This window comes from Hippopotamus amphibius, chromosome 14 (assembly GCF_030028045.1).
Source record: "Hippopotamus amphibius kiboko isolate mHipAmp2 chromosome 14, mHipAmp2.hap2, whole genome shotgun sequence".
Classification (NCBI taxonomy): domain Eukaryota; kingdom Metazoa; phylum Chordata; class Mammalia; order Artiodactyla; family Hippopotamidae; genus Hippopotamus; species Hippopotamus amphibius.
In genome coordinates this window covers 63,886,490-63,908,281 of record NC_080199.1, presented here as the reverse complement: position 1 = coordinate 63,908,281, position 21,792 = coordinate 63,886,490, and the positions used below count along the sequence as shown (strand labels likewise).

The 21,792-nt window shown below is 45.0% G+C and overlaps 1 protein-coding gene across 1 annotated transcript; it reads left to right on the top strand.

Moving 5' to 3' along the window:
- Window positions 1-661: 661 nt before the first annotated feature.
- C14H13orf42 (chromosome 14 C13orf42 homolog) lies at window positions 662-18,100 on the top strand. Its single transcript, XM_057707261.1, has 4 exons — window positions 662-1,066; window positions 14,830-14,977; window positions 16,693-16,933; window positions 17,926-18,100. The coding sequence occupies exons 1-4, from the start codon at window positions 662-664 to the stop codon at window positions 18,098-18,100; spliced, it is 969 nt and encodes a 322-aa protein (XP_057563244.1).
- The last annotated feature ends 3,692 nt before the right edge of the window (window positions 18,101-21,792 follow it).

Sequence of the window (21,792 nt, the reverse complement as noted above, 5' to 3'; positions counted from 1 at the left end):
TACCGAAGGGTGAGGCGCCTCCCGGACGCTCTGATGCTACTCAGAACCCAGCTTATCGGCCATCTGAGAGCCTCCTGCCAAAGGCCCTGGCTGTGTCCACCCGCGCCCATCTCCGGGGACTGGATCTTACTTCAAGCAACACGCTATTTTTGGCTTAGTGGTGTCTCTGCAAAGCAGAATTTCATTTTGGAGACGAGGAGTTCAGGACCAGGGCCAGCTCAGCCGAGGCCCAAGATCCAGTCAAACTGAGTGAGACCACGTTCAGAAATGAAAAAGGAAAAGGAAAGAAAATAGAGGAGGAGGAAGCGCAACGTCGAGCATTCCCCATCCAGCTGGGGCCTTCGATGGAACAGCGCGGAAGGTATGTGCCCCCAAATGGTGCGTAGAGCCAGCCAGGGAGCTTGCTTTTAAGCTCACAGTGCACTCCCTCACGTCCTCAGGTGGTTTATGGCATCTTGGTTATTGGATGTAAAGGTGCCCCCCATGAGAGATGCCCAGGTCTCCCGCCTGACCGAGCCCACACTCTCTGGGATTCCAGGAATCAGAGGCCTCGGGGAAGGCAGATGGCGGGAGGCCCGCACGTCGGCTCCCGGGCCCCCAGCTAGATCGAGTGGCGCAGCGCAGGCAGCTGGAAGGCGCCCACAGAGAGAAACCCAGCACCATGCTCCGGAAGCTCCACTCCATCTTCCACTCCGGCCCGCAGAGGAAGGCGGAGGTGGCGGAGAGTCCCTACTACGACGGCGTCAGCCCCGCGGTGAGGCTGATTCGCAGCAGCTCCATGTACGTGGTCGGGGACCATGGGGAGAAGTTCAGCGAGTCCTTAAAGAAATACAAAAGCGCCGGCAGCATGGACACCAGCCTGTACTACCTGCAGCACGAGGGGGACCGGGCGTGGATGTACTCGCGCACCCAAGACTGCCTGCAGTACTTACAGGAGCTGCTGGCTTTGCGCAAAAAGTATCTGAGCAGCCTCAGTGACCTGAACCCCAGCCGCGACCCGGGCATCTCCTCCACCTCCTCGAAATCCTCCCGGGGAGGAAAGAAGTCCGCCTCCAAAGAAATAAAGGTAAGTGCCTCCGAGAGGTGCAACTGACAAGAGTGTTTTTCCGAGAGGCTCTGACGCGGGTTGGAACCCTGGCTCGTTCACGCACAGCTTCATTGATCTACACATTCTGGGCAAGAGCTCCATCGACCTCAGAGACTCTCCACTTGCCATCTCCCCAGCCTGGGAAGGGTGACTGGTCCCAGGTGAGTTTTCACCTGGAGACCACGGAAAGGAGCAGTCTCTGGCACCCACAGAGCAGCCTGTGCTGAGGGCTTGGTGTCAGGCAGACGGTTTGCGCACGTCTGTCACTTACTGCGCACTTCCTGGGTGGGAGAACGCTTGTATGGCATTTGGGTGAGAGCACATCCTTCCCAACAAGTTTTTGTTGTTTTTTTTTTTTTTTTATTACAGTCACATCTAAAATTCCCACTGAAAAGTGAACAGTGGGAGGATTTGCTCTGTCTTTTCCAAGAGCCCAGGTATTTGGGGGAGTTGGGCACAGCCTCGCAGAGTGTCTGTGACTCAAAGTTAGATGGAATGACAGCTTTGCTGGGCACTGGAGGCTTCCAGCCCAGGCAGCCCAAGCAGGAAATGAGTAAAAGAAAGAACTTGCATTTATCTCGTAGCTTATCACAGTGTTTGTACACATTACTTTTCTTTGAGATGATTCCAATAATGCCAGAAGAGAAGAGGGAAGAAAGTCCCCCTGTATTGCAAAAGAGCAAGCTGATGCTCAGGGACTTGATTTTGGTAAGACCCCCAATTTACTTATTCCTTCGTTTCCTCAATTAAAAAAAAAAATGTCTGAAGTCTGAGGCTGTTTTAAATTCCTATCAACTGTTCTCCTGATGACTGGGCTGTAAGGTGTTCAGAGCATGCCTGTGTGTCCCCCCCCACCCCCCATGCTGGCTGCCTCCCCGGAGTGTCCTGCAGGCCTGCAAGTCCCATTTATACTGAATGACCCACTGGCCTGTTATCAGATCTCTAGGGCTTGGCCTTACCCAACTGGTTTCAACTATCTGCATTTTATCCTAGGTAGGAGCAGGTTAAATAACCATTTTAACTCCAAAAGTAGGGCAGTGTTGGGGTCGATAAAAAGTGTCCTTCTCCTAGGTCCCAGTACTGACCCTGAGGCTAGCCAGCTGTGGATGCGTGGGCCAGCCACCTGTCCTTCAGGGCTACCTTCAGCAACAGAGGGGTTGCCTTGGCTTCTGGACTCCCTTCCAGCTTGAGTATCCTGGGGTTCTTAGCTCTGGTTAGATTCCCACCTGGCACTACATTTTCCTGCAAAATAGAGTCCTCTCTGGCAGAACCTAGTGCTCTTCCTCCCAGCTGCCTTCCTAGTTCCGCATCTGAAGACAGAGGGAGGGGTTAGAGGCAGCACAGCAGCTCTGGCCCCGTAGGGATGGCTGTGAAGAGGGCCCAGGCAGCATGCAGAGTGTGGATTTCCTCAGGAGATGCCTTTTACCGTAATGTAACCAGGAGAGAGGTTTTTTGTTTGTTTTTCGTTGAAGTATAGTTGATTTACAATATTGTGTTAGTTTCAGGTGTACAGCACAGTGATTCAGTATTTTTCCATATTATATTCCATTATAGGTTATCACAAGATAATGAGTATAATTCCCTGTGCTATATAGTAAATCCTTGTTGCTTATCTGTTTTATATATAGTAGTTGGTATCTGTTAATCCCATATCCCTAATTTGTCCCTCTCTTCTTCCCTCTTCCCTTTGGTAACCACAAGTTTGTCTTCTATATCTGTGAGTCTGTTTCTGTTTAGCATATAATCCACTCATTTGTATTATTTTTTGGATTCCACATATAAGTGATAGCATATAGTATTTGTTTTTCTTCAACTTATTTCACTAAGTGTAGTTTTCTCTAGGAGAAAAGGGTGATGACTCTCGTGGGAAAGCCAGGCAGTAACCTATTACGCAGATTTCTGGAGGCCATTTCTCAGAGCCCCTGAAGTGACAACCAAGGGTGCACACTGCCTGCATCCTAGTGAGGGCCTAGGGACTGGCTCCTGGCTACGTAACTCCTGCAGGTCCCTCCTGGATCCAGCGGAGGATTCAGATGCCAGAGGCACGGAGGGACCACACACCCTTCCTAAGATCTTTGTGAAAGTCCTCTGAAGATGTGGCACACACTCAGAAAAAAGCCTGTGAGAAGTCAAAGAGCTGTCCTGCTGTGTTTCGTGCTATCAATATTTTCTCCCTCATCCCAGCATCTTGGAAAGCAAATTGCTCTCCTGCAACCTGCTTTGGGGTCTCGTCTGGGACATGGCTGGCCTCAGGCTTGCTGGGTTTCTCCCCTCAGCTTGTTCCCATAGTAATTTCTTCATGCTGCTGGGGTTGGGGGTGGGGGCTCTGGATTGTTTCATTTCTCTCTTTTCACTCCTCTTCACAAACACCACTTCTATCTGCTTGACTTTTTTTTTTTTTTGGTGGTAAAATAAACGTAATATAGAATTTACCATTTTCACCCTGGCACTTCATAGTACCTTAAATGAATGCTTTTAAGTGTCCCCAGATTATGGGTAATGAATTAAGAAATTAAATGCTTTTCTTTGATATTATATACATTTCTTTGAAAGAAAAATGCATAATTCTGGACACTTTTCAAATCGCTTATTGCTAGACAATAATCGGAGTTCTTCACATCAGAGCTTTCTGTGAGCGCTTCCAAATGATCATTTATATAAACCCATAACAATTCATCCAAAAGTCTATTAAGCCCTAATTAATACACTTTTAGAACACTTTTCAAAAGTATATTAGTAAAACACTAGAAAATGAATTCCTTAAGAGGTCACAGAGGCTCTAAAAATACTTCATTTAGGAATCAGGAGAATGTTTTGTTTCTTAAAATATAAATGCCTCTTTAAGTAAAATACTTGTAAAATTTAAAATTTACCATTTGAACCATTTTTAAGTGTACAGTTCACTGACCTTAAGGACAATGTTCTGTAGCTCACCACTCTCCACTCCCAGAACTTTTTCATCATCCTAGGCAGAAAACAGTGACTCCCCATTTTCCCTTCCCCCCACTTCTGGTACCCTGTATTCTACTTTCTGTCTCTATGAATTTGCCTGTTCTAGGAACCTCATATAATTGGAATCATACAGTATTTGTCCTTCTGTGACTGGATTCTTTCTCTTAGCATAACATTTTCAAGGTTCATCTGTGTTGTAGCCTGTGTCAGAACTTCCTTCCTTTTAATGGTCCATGAGCTTGGGTTTTGATGGGAGGTAAGGAGGAAAAGTTTGAGATTATGCTCTTTGTCCAGAGTGCTCATCAGTATTTGGGATTCTAAGGATAGTTCCCCACACTTTTAGGGCCAGATAAACAGGTAAAAACCAGCATCCCTCCGTGAGAAGTGAGCCACCTAAGTGAACCAGGGTGGACCCCAGTGTCTGTGCTGCTGGGAGACATTTTGGGGTTGGCTGCAGTGCCCCCAAGGAACTCTGTCCTGAAGGTTTGGGATGACATTTTGCAAAGCCAGGGTTCCTGGTCACCCACCACAGCCAGAAGAAATTTCATTAATTCTCCTTTGGATCATCTAGTTCTGAGCAGCTTCGACTCCCGATATATCTGCCTGGTTGAACCAGCTGCAAAATGCACCCCCCTCCCACCTGCCTCAACTAAAGAAATTCACTTGCTACAAGAATGATTTAGACAGAACCAGTGGAATTCTGGAGAATGCCTGCCAAAAGTGATTGATTTTTGTTTAAAGTAGTTTTGTTCTGATAATAGTTAGCTTTCAGAATCAATTTTCTATCATTGGCCATTCAATCCTGGTTCATGAAATAAGACCATGTCAACAGCAAATAGATTTTTTTCCTCCTCTATGGTAGAAAGATCTGAATCCAATTCATCTAAGAAGATTTCCAAATCATCCACATATAAACTGCATATGCAATGGGAAGCAGGTTCTGGATCTGTTCTATACCACTGGGAATTATTTTTTAGATCTGTTGGGGGAACATTTTGTAAACACAGTGATATTAAAATGCAGGTTTTCTGTGAGCATCAGTTACTGGAGATCTCTATCACTTGGCCTGTATCTGGCTGGCAGAGTTGAAGGGCAGTGAACATTCAGTATGAGCTGCAAAGAATATTCTATTATGCTTGGCAGGGCTCCCCAGAAGATGGCAGACAGCAAAATAAAGATCAATAATAGAGCATCCAATTCCTGTAGCCCCTCTCAGTCAGACCACAGACGGGTAATTATATTCCCCAATCTATCTTCTAGGCGTGCTGTTTGCGCAGCCTAGAAACAATACAGTCCTTCCTCCTCCCTCTTTTCCTCTCCACCACACCCCACCCACCTGGCTAACTTCTTGCCTTTTAAGACAGCAGAGAAAGCACTGCCCCAGGACGCCATTTCTCATGTCCACAGTCTAAGGCAGTAGATTTCCCCCTTCCCTGGGTCTGACCTTTATCTCAGCACCCAGCACCCAGTGCTCAGCACACAGCACCATAATTGTCTGTTCATTTGCTGTGTCTGCTACTGGCCATAAGCTCACTGAGTGGGGGCACCGTGTCTTATTTATCTTTTTGTTAATGTCTCCAACTTGTAGTGCAGCTCGAGGCATATAGTAAGAAAACAAAAAGTTTGATGGAAGATCTGGAAAATAGATCTGTAGTTTTCAGTAAGTGGGAAATTATGTTGTTTTCTAATGGACTAGAATATAGTTTGGGTATATTCATATGGAATGATATCCTAATAATGAAAACAGCCTGTGTGTAATGGATCAGAAATTACCATCAGGACACTTTCTTAAGTGAATATTTTTTTCTGATTATTAACTTATATTGGCTCACTAAATAAAATTTATAAAACACAGAAAAGTATAAGGAAGAAAATAAAAATAACCTAGAACCCTATCATCCAGAGAGAATCACTATAAAATGTTTAAGTGTATTTTCTTTCAATCATTTGTCTCTTGTATAGTTGCAGGTATGTATATTAGGGTTGCCAGATAAAATAAAGGATGCCTATTTAAATTTGGATTTCAGATAAACAATGGATTTTTTTTAGTATGATTATGTCCATACAATATTTGGTAGACATTTATACTAAAAATTTATTCATTGTTTATGTAAAATTGAAATTTAGCTGCCATTCTGTATTTTTATTTGCTAATTTGGCAACCCTAATTATGTATATGTATAAATTTACTAAATTTGGCTCATACCATATACTTTTTTTATATTGTGTGTTCTTTTCTATCTCATTAACTAGTTTTTGAAAACTAACGATTTAACGGCAAAAAATTTAACAACTCACAGCACTTTAAACACTTGTTAAACATTCTAAATCCATTTTACTCTGTCTACAAGGCATTTTTTAGCAGTGATTCCTAAAAGTGTGACTAATGGGTCAAAGGTTAAAGGTCATTCACTTTCAAAGTTCTACATATTCTTTAACAGAAGTATTTTATAATTTATACTTTCAACAGTGAGTTAGAAAGCCCTTCTTATTGCATTTTATCAGCACCAACTAGTGTCATTAATTTTCAAAGTTTACTGATTTAATAGATGAACTGAATTATTTTATGTACTTTTTTTGGATTATTGCCCAAACAAAGAATGATGCTTTTTATCAAACCAATCTGCATGTCTTGTTTAATGGATTGCCCGTTCTTGTCTTTATACATTTTTTGGCTGTATTAAATATTTTTATTTATATGGACTCCTCATATAAAGGATGTGAGCATATTGCCGCATGGGTTAAAAATATTTTCTCAAAGTTATGTATCTTTTCATTTTACTTGACAGTACAATTTTATTGTTACAAATACTATTGATTTTCATGTAGTCAAATATGTTAGTTTTTGTCTTTGATACTTCTTTGATTTATGCTTAGAAAGTCCTTCTATGTCTCAAGTCAGTTGCATATTTGCCATTTTTCTCCTTTTTTTATAGTTCCATTTAAAAAAACCCAACCCTCTTATTTGTTAGCACTTTATTTTTACATGTAGTGGGATGTGAGACTCCAATTTGAAATTTTGCCAAATAGCAAAGTTTCAACCCCATTTATTGACAAATCCATCCCTTCTCTCATTGGATTTTGATGTTTCACTTGTGTGTGAAGATTTTTATACTGTGTTTCAGGATATTAGTTCAGTTCTATTAGTTGGGCTTCAAACAGTCTGAGAAGTGTCAGCAAAAAACTTTCACTTAGGGTTTTGCTAACGTGAAATGATCATTTAGTTGACATTTAAGGGTGGGAGTTACCAGGTACTAAAAAAAGGAAATAATGGCCTTAAGATTATAAAGCTGGAGAAGAAAGACTAAGCCTCTCAGACTGTGAGTCTGCAACCTCTAATACCAAAGACAGAAGACGTGCAGCGATGCTTCCAAAATGACCAATGTTTAGCTATGAGAGGCAATTCCCAAGTCTAGTTACACTACAGTTTGTGACAAACTTCGGCCCTTCTTTTTATCTCTTTGGGCTGATTTTCTCAGCTCTATTGTCTACATGACTATTTATTTTCTTCAGCTCTGACAAGTCTACCATTAGCTTATCTATTGAAAATTGGAGTGTGGGTATATTTACATATGTATTTAAATTTCAGTGATTATACCTTTTTCCAAGTTGTTTGTTTCTCAGATCTACAGTTCTGTTTTTTTTTTTAACTCCCATTCTCTTTATCACAAACCTCTGTTCAATGATGGGTACACATTCCCTTAGGTATTGTAATATAAAAGGGATAAGTATAATTTTGCACTTGTTCTTAAATAGCCATTCCAAGGATGGCAGAAGCAAAGAGGATGTATTAGAGCTTTAAGGTTTATTCTGAAGAGCGTCTTCTTTTTTTTTTTTAAGCTCTTTATTGGAATATAATTGCTTTACACTCTTGTACCAGTTTTTGAGGTACACCAAAGTGACTCAGCTGTATTTATACATATATCCCCATATCCCTTCCCTCCCGCGACTCCCTCCCACCTTCCCTGTCCTGGCCCTCTAAGGCATCACTCATCATCGAGTTCATCTGAAGAGCTTCTTTTGAGGAAATTAAATTGCTTGTGGATAAATTTGAGCTGTTTTGCATTTCATTTTGTCCAGCTGAATGAGCCAAGGGAAAGCGATCTCTCCAATCCAGACCAGTTCCCCATTTGATCCTGGAAATTTTATCACAATGTATTGATATTTTGATTTCCAGGTGTTATTAGCTCAAGGCAGTATTATCAGCACTCCATAAAAATAAGGAGTACAGAGTTCTCAAAACTTGCCAAGTTAAATCCAGAAGTATACATTAGCAACATGCAGACTGATTGGAGAATATAAACATTAGAAAATGGTGTGTATATAGCATACATTCATTCATTCAACAAATTACTCCATCAGGCACTGAAAGAGGTATTTCACATTCATAGATGGAAAGACAGCCCCGATGCTGCCCATAATCTGAAGCTGCAACTCTCAGCCTTTTGCCTGAACCACACTGGTGTGTTGGAAAAGAAACAGGTAGAATTACCACAAGAATTTTGAGAGTTGAGTATGTACTACAGCCTGTCTCATGTAGGTAGTGGCTGGCAGTGAGTGTCTATCCAAAGACAGTCTTATCTGTGAGTGTTACTTGCCAAAGCTATTTCATGGAAGAGGTTAAGGATCACAGGCCTAGTGTGGGGCTCTGAGGGTATACTACAACGATGCTGTCCACACAAGATAGAACATGAGCATAGGACAGATGTGTGTGGGTCTGTCTGCGGCAGTGAGTGAAAGCTTCAGAGAGGAGGTGCCATGGGAGCCGGCCCTCTGAGGAGGTAAGGGGGCGGGTGCCAGGAAGGAGAGGGGAGGAGGAGGCTAGATGTTTAGTGGTGGTCCTCTTGGCTTTGGGTGGGTTTAGAACGTCCCTCTACCCTAACTTCTGACAAAATATTTGCTGTTTACAACCGGAAGTTCATTTTGTAGCATCCAGATCTCTTGCAGACAAATACTGACAGATCCCAGAAGAAAGTAAACAGACTGGAGAAGCTCAAGTGCCCAAAGGGCAGGTGAAACCAGGCAGGATGGGAGTTGATATGAAATGCAGAAAAAGAAACTGCCTTGGGGGATTTAAAAATTAAAATGAGAAATACAGCGGAGTTCAGTTTGGATAGACGCAGGGGTTCCATCTGGGGAAAGTAATCTGAGACCTAGGCCTGTTGTGAGGGGAGTGGGACCCGGAGGCCTGGAAAATGATAACCTTAAGGCCACCAAAGGTTAAATGTGAAAGGCAAACTTGAGTGGAGTCGGTAACGCAATACAGATGCCTTCGGAGAAAGCGCCTTCCCCTGGGGCTGCTGGCGAAGGAACACGAGCCCTGTGAAACCCAGGCCTGAGCAGGGGCCACAGGAAGCAGCCTGCATGACATGCAACTTTTCCAAAGAAGTAGCTAAAAATTCTGGGCTAGGGAAAATGTCAAAATTGGGAGGAAAGCAGTCCACTTTTAGAGTTCTGAGTTCAGAGAGGGTGGGCCATTAGGGGTCTCACCCAGGGGTGCTGATGACGGAAGTTCCATTTTGTGCAACCACCGATTTGAAAAGTAGATTTTCTGTGATATTAGCCTGAGCCTGAGTTTCGGCTGACACAGCTTTTGTGCTAGTGGTCTCGGCTGGAGACCAAGAGAATATCGGGGTAGAGGCCAGAAAGGCCCGTGGAAGCTGAGGGAAAGGCAGGGAAAGGCAGGAAAAGCCAGAATCGGCCTGAACTTCAACTAGGACTTGAAAAGGCCCAGGGAGCCTGGACTCATAGGTTAGCCTGTTTGCCTGTTTCACAGGCAAGCCCGAACGCTGAGACGCCAAGGTTTGCAGCAAAGAGAGGGTTTATTCACAAGGCAGCCAAACCAGGAGACCTGAGAACAAACTCAAACACGCCTCCCGGAAGGCAAGGGGCTCAGGGATTTATGGGATAAAGAAGCAGGCGTGGGGAGTGTGGGGAAAGATGAAAAGCAGCTAATTTTGAAAATCTTTTAGAGAAAAGCAATAGGATGGAGATTCATTTTTCAGAGCATATAGATATCTTGAAGCCTGTATAGATTTGTGGCCCAACCAGGCTCATTTCCCTGATGCTCAGCAAGCCAAAACGCTGAGACACCGAGCTTTGCAGCAAAGAGAGGCAACCGGGCAAAGAGGCCTCAGATTTGTCTCCCTGAAGGCAAGGGGCGCAGGGATTTATGGGGTAGAGAATCAAGCAGCAGGGCAGTCTGGGGCGTGGGGAGCATGGGGAAAGGTGATTGGAAATAAGGAAATGGTGGGGGTAATTGACATTCTGTGCAGGTGTAAGTAGGCTACAGGCCTCTGCACATTCAAAAAACGTAGGAACTTGGCCTAATATGAGGGTGGAGTTCTCAGCCCTCTGACCTCAAAAGGTCACCTCAAGGACACTCGCGCATGCTGGGTTGGAGGGTCAGTGGTCCTAGCAGCCTTAACTGGCTCCGCTCCAACTAGATGCAGGTGATGCCAAGTTTCCGGAAAACAACTAGGACAAACATCTTGTTGAGGCTCCATGCTTCTTGGAGGATATGCAAGTCTTTTGTAGCAACAATTAAAACAACCTTGATGCGTGAAGACAGGTTACAGGCAAAATGGATTTCACTGGTGATTACCCACAGATTACCCGCGGTTTCATTGGTACTCAGAAAAATCATCACAAAATTCATTTGGACACATTTAAAGTATACTTTATAAGGTACAATAGAAGCTTTGTTAATGAAATCTTACTTAACTGACCTGCCAGATCACTCGATGCTTCTTACCATTCTCTCTGTAAAGCATACGCATGTCAAGCTGAATATTCACAATTAGAAGCCTGTATTAGTGTATTATTAGCAAAATGCAAAATGCTGTATGTATGTGTAAGCACTAATTGTAACAGCAAAAGATGGCAAACAACCCAAAGATCTAACAATAGGGGACTGTAGTTTGTTCCTACAATGTGTCTGTACAGTGGAGAACTGCAAAGCTCTTCAAAGGGAAGAGGAGGATTTCTATTTACTGCTGTAAAGTTATCCTTGGGATACGCTGAGTGAAACAAGCCATTCACAGGTGGATATTGCATGCTACCCTTTGTTTTTTTCAAGGAGTGGGTTAATATACATTTGCTTATATTTTCAACAAGAAATGATGGCGAGAGAAACAAAAAACTTGATGTCTAGCCAAAATGAAGACTAGCAGAGATGAATTCCAAACATTAAACCCAGGAGGCAAACAAAATTGCATGAATACAAGCAGAGGAAATGTGCCCCACCCCCACCCCAGGAGGTGATCTAGGTGACGTTTGGGGACCGGGTGGGAAAGGTAGATGTTGGGTGCATGCCTCTGAGTGGGACGCCCTCGTAGCTGTAGCTAGTAAGGGGATAGGGGCAGAGGGTGGGTGAGGTCCTTTACCTGGTCTCTGCGTGCTGGGACATACACAGGGACAGGCACTTTGTTCTCTTTTATCAATAACTTGTGTCCTATCCCTTGTGTCCTTGCCTTCATGGAGACACTCCTGTCTGATCTTGCAAATTCAGGGCATGAGACTGGTATTTAAGGTTTTCATCCTACACCAGACCCCAAGGTGGGGAACGTGGGCCGTCCTGCTCCCTCCCCCATGCCCAGGTCCTTAGAGAGCAGAGGGTCTCAACTGCTGTGTGTTAGGATCACCTGATTATCTGAAGTAATTGATCTGGGAAAGGGCCAGTGCAGAGATTCTTTAACCGCAACCCAGGAGGGTCCAGCATCCAGCTGGGACTGGGCTCCACTGTGAGAACCAGGACAGGGATGAGGGGGAGTCGTAACCATTATTCCTCCTGACCGCGTCCTCAGATTCCTTCAAGGGGTGGTGCTTTCATTTGCAGGGAAGGAAGCAGAGCTAAGGAAGGAAGGAAAACAATTGTTTATTCATTTTCATTTATTTAGGTTCCTCCCTCATTCCACAAAGGGTTTGGGGGGAACTGGTGAAGGTAATTTTGGGAAAGCTCTTTTTGGGGATGGTCATGGGTACCTGAGGGTCAGCCACAAAAAATGTCACCAAAGTCTCACTCTCCAGCTACGCCAGGATGCAAAAGCTCTTTTAACAGAAACAAGCTTTATAATGCTGATAATGTACTGAATGGTCCAGCAGAGCCCCGGATACGAGACCCCAAAGAGCAGACCCTTAAGTGCTGGCCAAGGAGCTTATGTGTCAGTGTCTGTGGTGAGCCCAGGAAAGCAGTCACTGCTCAGCACAGCAGAAAGGGTGAGGTGTGTGTGGGCGGGGGGGCGTCTTGAATCCCCAAACTTGAAATTTGGCAAGCAGGAAACATGCTTGAATGTTTGGAATAAGCAACAAGGGTGTAGCCGAAAGGGATTCTGTCCACTAGTTTTGATGGACAGAGAGTATAGTGGCTGAGGTGGCGATGTGTATGCTGATAATTTGTTTATTTTTTTATTTGGTAAATGTTATCCTCGGAGCATAATTCTTGAGATTGGGGAGATTCACAAGAGGCTACAGTCAAGGGCTTGTGTTAACCTAGCTACTGCCGGCATGCTCATTGCTGTCTCCTTAGCCTTTCATAGTTAAGACACCAAAGTTGACTCTCTTTTAAGCCTTTTAATAAATGAAAGTAACTGATCCAGGCTGCTCTGAGCTTCTGGCCAAAGTCTACTTCCTGGGGACACTAAGGAATGAACAGCTTAGATCAAATTGTAGGGTGACCCAGAAGGAAAAGGATATGGTGCCCACGAGCAAGGCTGAGACTCTTGCATTCAGCCAAACACTGATGCCAGTTGCTACTAGAGACTTAGCGATATCCCTTCCACGTGGAGTTGGTTTTTGAGATGGGAAAACCTACAGACCTTCCATTCCTATTAAATGATATTCACCCTTCCTTTGGGGCTCAGTCCAGATCGTGTGGCTTTCTCAATTCTTTGTTTCTCTCTCTTCCACGTCACAAGAAATCTCTAAAATGGATATGTGTAGTCAAAGATTTAGATTAGGTACTGAGGACCACGGAGCCTGGAGGACGGAAACAGCCCAGGAGAGGGTAGTCTTCCTGGGGAAAGAGCTGTCTCAGCCACATCTTGATGGTTGGATAGGAGTCGGTCAGATAAGGCATTCAAGGCAGAGGGACAGCAAGAGAAAACACAGGGAGGATAAAAGAGTATGGACCCGCCTCCAGATATGAGCCTTCCTGTCATCTGCCTGTGGGAAGGATGCTGGTGTCTCCGCCTTCTGTGCTCTTACAGACTTTCAACCGGCCCCGTAGTCTTTCATCCCAACCCTTGGTGTACCTGGTGTTGTCAAGTCTGGAGCATTTCTGGCTCTGAGGGTCAAACTGTCCTGCTTCCGAGCTGCTTCCCCCACCCATGGTTCCCTGGGAGGCCCTTCCATCTGCTCTGTTACATCAGTTCCCTCTCTTCAACTGCTTTGCATTTGCCAGGAGCTCTTGGAAATCTCTATCACTGATGACCTCTCTCTTGTTCTCTTTGTCATTGGATTTCAACTCCTGCCCCTCCCTCGCTTTCATTTTAGTGGGCTCTTTGAAGGGGGCAGGATAACTGCATGTGAATAGTTTTCCACTTTTAACAGGAAATGTTCAGTATGTGTTGTAGTTCTCCAACTTTTTTCTCCAAGAATGCTCCTTACAAATATAAAAGGAAAAAATCCCTAATTTAAAAATGTTTCCTGGGAATTTCCTGGTGGTCCAGTGGTTAGGACTCTGTGCTTCCACTTCTAGGGGCACGGGTTCGATCCCTGGTCGGGGAACTGAGGTCCCGCAAGCCACGTGGCTTCCTAGTGGTACAACTGTTTCCCAGGGGTACAAAATGCATACATTTTATGAAAATCTTATGCATATATAAAGATGTCATCCTTTAGTTTCCTAACACACAAATCTGTAATTAAATCACTTTCATTTTTAATACCATCCCACTTTCAAATTGCACACACACAAAATAAAAGAATGCTATATTTCGTCCAAATACCCCAGGTTAACACATATTGTCGTTCTTTTCTCTCCCTGAGTTCTCTCATTTCCTAAATTCTTCAGGGAGCATTTTATTAGTTTACATACTGATTCTGTGCCTATATCATGAGTTCTCCAGGGAAGTCCACCATGGTGCTTGAACTTCCATGATGCCGATTACTGGTGATTGACTATGGGCTGTTGTGAAGATGATGGTGATGATAACATCATGAAGGGGAATGAGTCAGGACAGAACCTGGAACCGAGTTAGGCCTTCAGTAGGTTTTTTAAGAAACTACTTTAAATATATTATGGAAAAACCCGAACAAACTTTTTGGCCAGCCCACTATTATTCCTTACACTGTTCAAATAATGATACCAATTTGTCTCCAATTTATTCCACGATTGAATCCAAATTTGGCCACTTTAGGTACTGACAACCCATCTGGAGTATTTTATTTTCAACATATCTCGTCCCCTCTTTCCTGCTGTGAGCGTCTCATCGCCTACCTAAGGAACTGTACAAGCTCCTAATTGGGTTTATCTGCAGGGAACAGGCCAAAGAAAGACAAATTATTCTGCCCAATGGTCGATAACCGTCCCTGGCCAAGACAGAGGCAGATCTACTCACCCTTTCACTCCCCCTCCTTGAGATAACTGAAAATCCATTGACCTACAGCAATTGCAGATCTGGAGTAGCTACCTTCCTTTCAAGGGCACTTATTCACATTTACGTGCAAATTCGTAGCTTCACATATGCCTAGTTTCAGCAACACGTCCTTTTCTGTGTCACCTGTGTGCACGTGCAATCCGAGGCTGGCTCAGACAGCTCTGCCTCCTCTCCTCTGCCCTTCACCTCTAGCAGAAAGCAACGCCCAAGAAGTACTCGCAGTTCAGCGCGGATGTGGCAGAGGCCATCGCCTTCTTTGACTCCATCATCGCAGAGCTTGATACGGAGAAGCGGCCGCGGGCTGCTGAGGTCGACCCGCAGAACGAAGATGTGGACTTCGATGGTGAGTGCCCTCTCCGGTGGCAGGAGGTGGCTGGGGTGGGGTCTCTGGAGGGGACTTTCTCTGATTAAAGGGAAACTCACATCTGCAAGCCAGAGCCTGGCCCTGAGCTCGCTCTGCTCGTTGGGGCCCTGGCTTTGGTTGTCCCTGCTGCTGCCACCAAGCTACCCCTTCAATCCTCAGGGACATATCTGAACACAAACTCCTTCCCTGTGGTCCATTTTCCACTGCTGAGGTGGGGTGGAGTTTTGTAAGGCTCCAGGTTGGAAAGCAATATGGCAACAGTTAAAGAAAGGGATGAGATGGGAGTGTTAAATGGGTATAGAGTTTCAGTTTTGCAAGATGAAAAAGTTCTGGAGATCTGTCACACAGTGATGTGAATATACTCAACACTATGGAACTGTACACCACAAGATGGCTAAGATGGTAAGTTCTATGTGATGTGTCTTTTACCAGAATTGAAAAAAGAAGAAGGAAAGGGAATAGACAACTTGTATTTAAAAATCGGGCCGGTGACCCTACCTGAGCTAGCTTGGCCTGGGGCAGCACTGTCTGCTGGACCGACTCTGACCTTTCACCCACTTTGTCACCCTTTTGCGTCCCTCCCCCTCACGGGGTCCTCACGGGGCCCACACTGCTCTGTGAGGATGTGTAGGGCAGGAGAGGGCCAGGGTGCTTGCTCAAGCTCAGTCTGGATTGCTGGAGAGAGAGTGCGGTGAGGGCTGAGGGTGATGCTTTTCTCCTTGCCAAGGTGTATCGCTGGGTGTCTCCTGATGGAGAGCAAATACCCACATTCATGAATTGAGCGCACTTTTAAATTCCATTACTCAACCATCAGTTTCTTTAGTCTTTGAACTTGCCCCTCATGGTGTAATTGATGATTTAATTTAGAGGTTACTGGCCCCTGGTTATCAAGGAAACAGCTTTTGGTACCAATACTGAATAATTCTTGAGTATTTTATTTAATGCTCAAAGACTACATTCTTGTGGTGTGTTGTTGGTTTTCTAGCCCTGCTGGACATGCATCTGTGAGATTTCACTTCTCACTGGGTTCTGTGGAATTTCATGGAAATAGATTCCCACTCCCCAAGCTTACTGTACCCTGTGAATCCAGGATGTTGGGGAAAGGACAATGAAATCTACTGAGGACAGACGTGTCATCCTCACAGTTACAACTTTTTAATGAAAATGACTTCATGTTTTTTCTCTGATAACAACAGTAACATATGTTTACTGTAAATCAAATGAATCCAACAACACACCAAAGTATAAGGAAGAAAGTAAAGAATTTGGCCTGTAATTCTACCACCCACAGGTAACAATCATTGTTAATGTTTTGGTGTATGTCCTTTCAAAAAGGTTTTAAACACACAGACTCACTTTATTATTCTTTTTAAACAAAAATAAGATCTTTGCTATTTTTTCATCCACTCTTTTCACTTAACAATTTACAATACATCACGGGCATCTTTCCAAGTCAGTAAACATAGATCTACGTGCTTATCTTTGATGGACACACGCTAGTCCATTGTCTCCCCAAACCATAATTGCAGAGTTGAATCACCCCCTTTATTTGGCCCTCTGGGGCTTCCCAAGAATTCCCTGTTTCATGTATGTATGTATTGTGAGTTCTCAGCGGATGCCCTCTCTGTGGGCATCTGCTCTCCCCTCCCCATGGTGACTCCTCCTTTCCTGGAGGCCCTGCTTCGCTCTTCCAGTGGCCACCAGCTCCCGGGAGCACAGCCTGCACTCCAACTGGATCCTGCGGGCGCCCCGCCGGGGCTCCGAGGATGTCGCTGGGCACACCGGGCACGTGACAGCCGGCCAGTTCCGGAGGAGCACGGAGCGCAGGACCATTGGCACTCAGAGGAGGCTCGAGAGGCACCCCATTTACTTGCCCAAGGCTGTGGAAGGGGCCTTCAGCACTTTGAAATTTAAGCCCAGAGCCTGCAAAAAAGAGTGAGTGCTTGGGTCATGTAGCATAACCAAGATGCTCTCATGTGCACCAGACTCTTGGGGTGCTTCTTAGATGCCCTGACCCCCCATCCTGCTTGGAAAAATTATTCTTGTGTATTTGGGGCAAGGGAGGGCTTAGTTTAAAAATGGGTGTTTTTTGTGGTTTTTTTTTTTTTTTGATAGTCTGTATTCATGTTCTAGCTTGGTTCACCGCTGTCCCCGCTGCTAACTGTCCCTTGAGCTCTGGATCTGCCTCCCTTTCTTTCTGGCCCATTTAGCCCTCGTGCTTTGTCCATCCTCTTTCGCTGTTTCCCCCAAGTGCCAGTGATACACTGTGTGCTGCAGATTTTTAATGAGACTTTGGGATTGAGGAGAGCATAGCACCATGAGAGAGGCAACACTGAGCCAGTCAGATGGCCTTGCTGTAGAAAGGTATTGCCAGGCTCAGATGGAGAACATCTCGCTGGCCGGGCCCCTCCTGGTCCTCCTGCCACCACCTCTGGCCTCTCTCCCAACAGATCCTCCTCTCCCAAGATGATTCACCACCATAAACCCCAAATCCTTACTCCTTCAGAGAAGTGTGTGAACTCTTGCTCTGGCCACCCCAGCCCACACTGCAGGGAGCTTGCCTCTCACCACACAAGGTCCTGTCTAGGCTTGCCCACCTGTCTTCCTTTGTTTCTATAAGAACCATCCAACTCTGATGGATTCAGAGGTTTTCTAAATGGCATTTTCTTCCCATAATAATGGACTGCATACGGAACATATTAAAACCAGGACTCAGCCCTCATCACGCATCCTTCCCCTCCAAGGCCAGGCTGAGGTCCAGCTGAAGTCCACCCGCAGCCCCCATGACGATACTGCTGTGTCCCCCACGAGGCCCAGCACTAGGGGTGCATCTGATGGTCTCCATCAGGATGGTAAATCAGAGCATCCTTTCTCTGTGTGGCCGGCCAAGCCAAACTTAAACCCTCTGCCTCATTCCCCCCTTCCAGCCTGGGGAGCTCCAGACAGATCCTCTTCAACTTCTCAGGAGAAGACACAGACTGGGGCTTGGAGCTCTTTGCACCGGAGACCCTGGCCTCCCCAGGGGAGGACCACTACGAGGCAGAGAACCCCAGAGGGCAGTGGCTGCTTCGGGAGCGACTCTGGGAGCGGACGGTGCCCTGACGACCTTGGCCCTGCACCCTGGCTCAGGCTGGGTGCCCCAGAAGGTGTCTGCTTTCAGCACAGAAGGAGGTGTCTGGTAGCGTTAAAAATGGAAATTGTCACAGTCAGGCCCATGAGCATTCTGCCTGCTGGTGCCTGGCCAGTGCCAAACACCCCCACGGCTTTCCGGAGGGCCTGCCTTAGGGGACTTCTGGAGCCTGGCTTTCCCTGCATGGATGGGCTGGCCGGTCATTACAGCCCTGCTGTTCTTCAAGAGCAAAAGGAACGGAAGGTCCAGGCTCACTCCCGGCCTCCCCTGGCCTGTCCCTGGCTCCGCATAAATCTGTCCAGGTGGCTGCCAGCATCCCACTTGGTACAGGAAACCAGGAAATGTGCCCATCGTGGATTTCTGGGCCAAAGTTTTCAAAGAAGCAGCTCCTCGCTCCATAGGGCTCAGAAACCCTATGGTCGTGTACTGAGATTGCCTTCTTTTGTGCAGAATGCAGTTCAGGAAACAGCTTTTTTCCACCCTAACCCTTTTCACAGTGTTCTGGAAACTTCTGCTGGGTTAGGCTGCAGATGAGGCCAGCGCCTGGCAGTGGGATGGGGGAAGAGGTGTGTCAGGGCCCTGCCTGGGGACCACGCTATCTCCCCCAACCCCAAAACTCAGCTCTGCTTCCTACGGACAGTTGGCTGGGGAAGGAAGGAAGGAGATGGAGTGATATTTTTTTCCTAATTCTCACCCCCCAAATCCTAACAGATACCCATGCAGCCATTGTATGAAGGCTGCGTCCCTCATTTCCCCCACCTACGAGGACAATCAGAACCTTTTGAAGTAGAAGGGATTTCTGATTTCCATAACTGTCTGAATCAGAATTACATATTTAACATATTCTCTGCACTTCTCATGTACTTTTTGCACGTTTGCATGTAGTTTGACCACTCAAGGTTGAGAACCACCAGTTAGGAGACTACATGCACTTTGCCTATCCTCACCTATGTCTTATGGCTTTTTTTTTTTTTTTGTAAAAAAAAGAAGTCACCTGGATGAGGGGGTGGGGGAGCAGTGCAGGAGTGTTAATGGTGACAAGGGAGGAAGACAGACTAGGAAAAACCAATAATCCAAATTAAGCCAAGGTTGCTTTAGGCTAAGGTCCCTCTGAGAACTGCCAAGCTCATGTGATGATGTTCTTATCATTCAGGTGTTTTTAGAAAGAAGCTTTTATTTATGTGGACCTGACTCTCTGAATCTAAGTATTTGTAACTCCTGTGAGGAAAAAAAAAAACCCTAATAATTATGTGACATTCTTAAATTTTCTTTTTTTCTGGCTTAAATAAATTTTTTTTAAAAAGTTCCCAGGTGATGCTGATTCTGCTGGTCTGGGGTCTATACTTTGAGACTTCATGACTTAGAGGTTTGTGTGTTGAAAGATGAAAACATGGGGGGGGGGCGGGGCAAGGAACTTTATATCAACACATTTTTAGATTGAAAATATATTGGCAATGTTTTAATCCTTGCCTTTATTATTTGTTGAGTGCCAATGTCAGTGTTTGGGAGTCTTCTTTCTTTTCGTTGTTCATACTAAGCCCACTAGCGCCAGAAGCTTGACTGAAGAATAAATGTTTGGCAGATTTGTTTTATAAACTGAATTAATGCACACCAAGTTACATCACCGTTTATCTTTCTTTTCCCCGAAACGTGGCCTTGTTTTGAAGCCCCACAAATGAGAGTTCACTGCTCAGGACAGACTCAGAATAAAGGTCCCTTTACTCTACTTTTTATCAAACTACAGTTTATCATAGATCAACCCTGACATTGTGTGGTGAAGATATTGTACTCATATATATTGTGCTTGTATAGATAAGAAGAAATAAACAGCAGGACATATAGGATGTTTGGAGTCTTGAATTTTTTTTTTTTTTTTTTTAGCATTTATTGCTTATGTGACATGAAGCTGTGCTTTTCTCTTTTGCTTCATGTTTTGTATATTTTTTTGTCTTTAATGAGACTATACACAGACTACCTGAAAAGTTCCATGATTCAGAAACATAAGACTGGCTTGTCTTGGGGATGATTTTAGGTCTTTGAAATTGGTAATAAACCCCAGGATCTGGACTCTGCCTGGGAGATCCTGAGATGGCATCTGCCATCACATGTTATTGAAATCAATAACACTTGAGACAATAAAAGTCATTTCAGTAAAATCAGCTGATGTGATTGATTCTTTTTTCCCCCTTGAATTGACTAGTTATTCAATCAGCTCATTGTTGGGGTACAATGTTAGTGGCCCTAGCTTTCCCAGGACTGTCTCTGTTTTGATCTATGAAAATCTACCTATCCCTAGACAGAATGTACAAATGAAGAATGTGAGTCCCAGGCATCTGGCTTGTTCTTTAGCCCTTATTTCTAGCTCCCACCCCAAAATGTCCTCTCCTCTGTGGAGGAAGAGACATGGGAGCCTTTAGTTTGAATCATATACATCCAGCTGGTTGGTTGGTTGCTAGGCAACTGAGAACATGGCTGCCAGGACAGAGCTTCCCGGTACTTACTCCTAGCACCCAGAGTGGTTCTAACAGGAAACCGCAGTCCCCTCATCACTGATGGCCTTTGCATGGTGCATTAGTTTCCTGTTGCTGCTGTAACGTATTAGTACAAACTTAGGGGCTTAAAACACCACCAGTGTATTCTCTTACAGTCTGGAGGTCAGAAGAACCAAAATCCTTCTCACTGAGATAAATCAAGGTGTGGCGAAGTCGGTTCCTTCTGGAGGTTTTGAGGGAAGAATCCACATCCTTGCCTTTTTCTGCTTCCAGAGGCTGCCTGCATCCCTTGGCTGTGACCCCTTCCTCGCATCACCCCAACCCTTTTGCTTCTGTCGTCACGTCTCCAACTACTCACTCTGATTTCCTGCTTCCCTCTCATAAGGACCTTTGTGTTTACGTCACTCCCACCTGGATAATCCACGATCCCCTCCCCATCGCCAGACCCTTAACTTCATCAGATCTGCAAAGTCTCTTTTGCCCAGTGAGGTAATACTCGCAGGTCCTGAGGATTAGGATGGAGACGTCTTTGGGAGGCTATTATTCAGCCTGCTACACATAGTATCACAAGATGTTCTGGCTCATCTTATTAATTTGGCCCAACTTTCTTTTAAGCTTGATTATAACAGGGCAATATCTATGGCAAACTCTGACTTAGCTTACATTTCCAAATTCCTGTGGTTCTAGCAGCTACCCTGTCATTTTGTTAAAGTGAAATTCTGTCCTGTCTGACAGGTTCCTATTTCAGGAAGGCTGAATTGTACAAATTTCCCAAGCAGAAAAACATAGCACTTCAACCCTGTAAGGATGAGGAACTGGTAACAGTTCTATATAGACATCACTGCTGGTCAAGACCAACGTTTGCCTTCATTCTATTTATCAAGTCTTGATCAAGCAACTGCTATGCACCAAGCCAAATAACATAAGCCCCACTTTCTGCCCTTGGGCAATTGGCATTCAAAAGAGGAACGATAGGACACACTCAGATAAAACAGTGCTGAGCCCCTACTGCTTCACTGAGCGCTGGGGAAGGCTGGCATTCCAGGGTGGGGGGAACGGCGTGCAAAGGACAGTCATCAGGACGGTCACAGAAAGTAGACAGTAAGGGGATACCCTTGACCGAGGGGCAAGATTTCTATAGAGCAGGCATGGAAAGTTAGATTGGATAGCTT

Excerpts from the sequence above, each read along its gene's own strand:
- C14H13orf42 (XM_057707261.1), top strand. The coding sequence starts at position 662 with ATGCTCCGGAAGCTCCACTCCATCTTCCACTCCGGCCCGCAGAGGAAG. Across the intron at positions 14,978-16,692 it reads CGAAGATGTGGACTTCGATG|TGGCCACCAGCTCCCGGGAG; the intron begins GTGAGTGCCCTC and ends TCGCTCTTCCAG. Across the intron at positions 16,934-17,925 it reads CCCAGAGCCTGCAAAAAAGA|CCTGGGGAGCTCCAGACAGA; the intron begins GTGAGTGCTTGG and ends CCCCCCTTCCAG.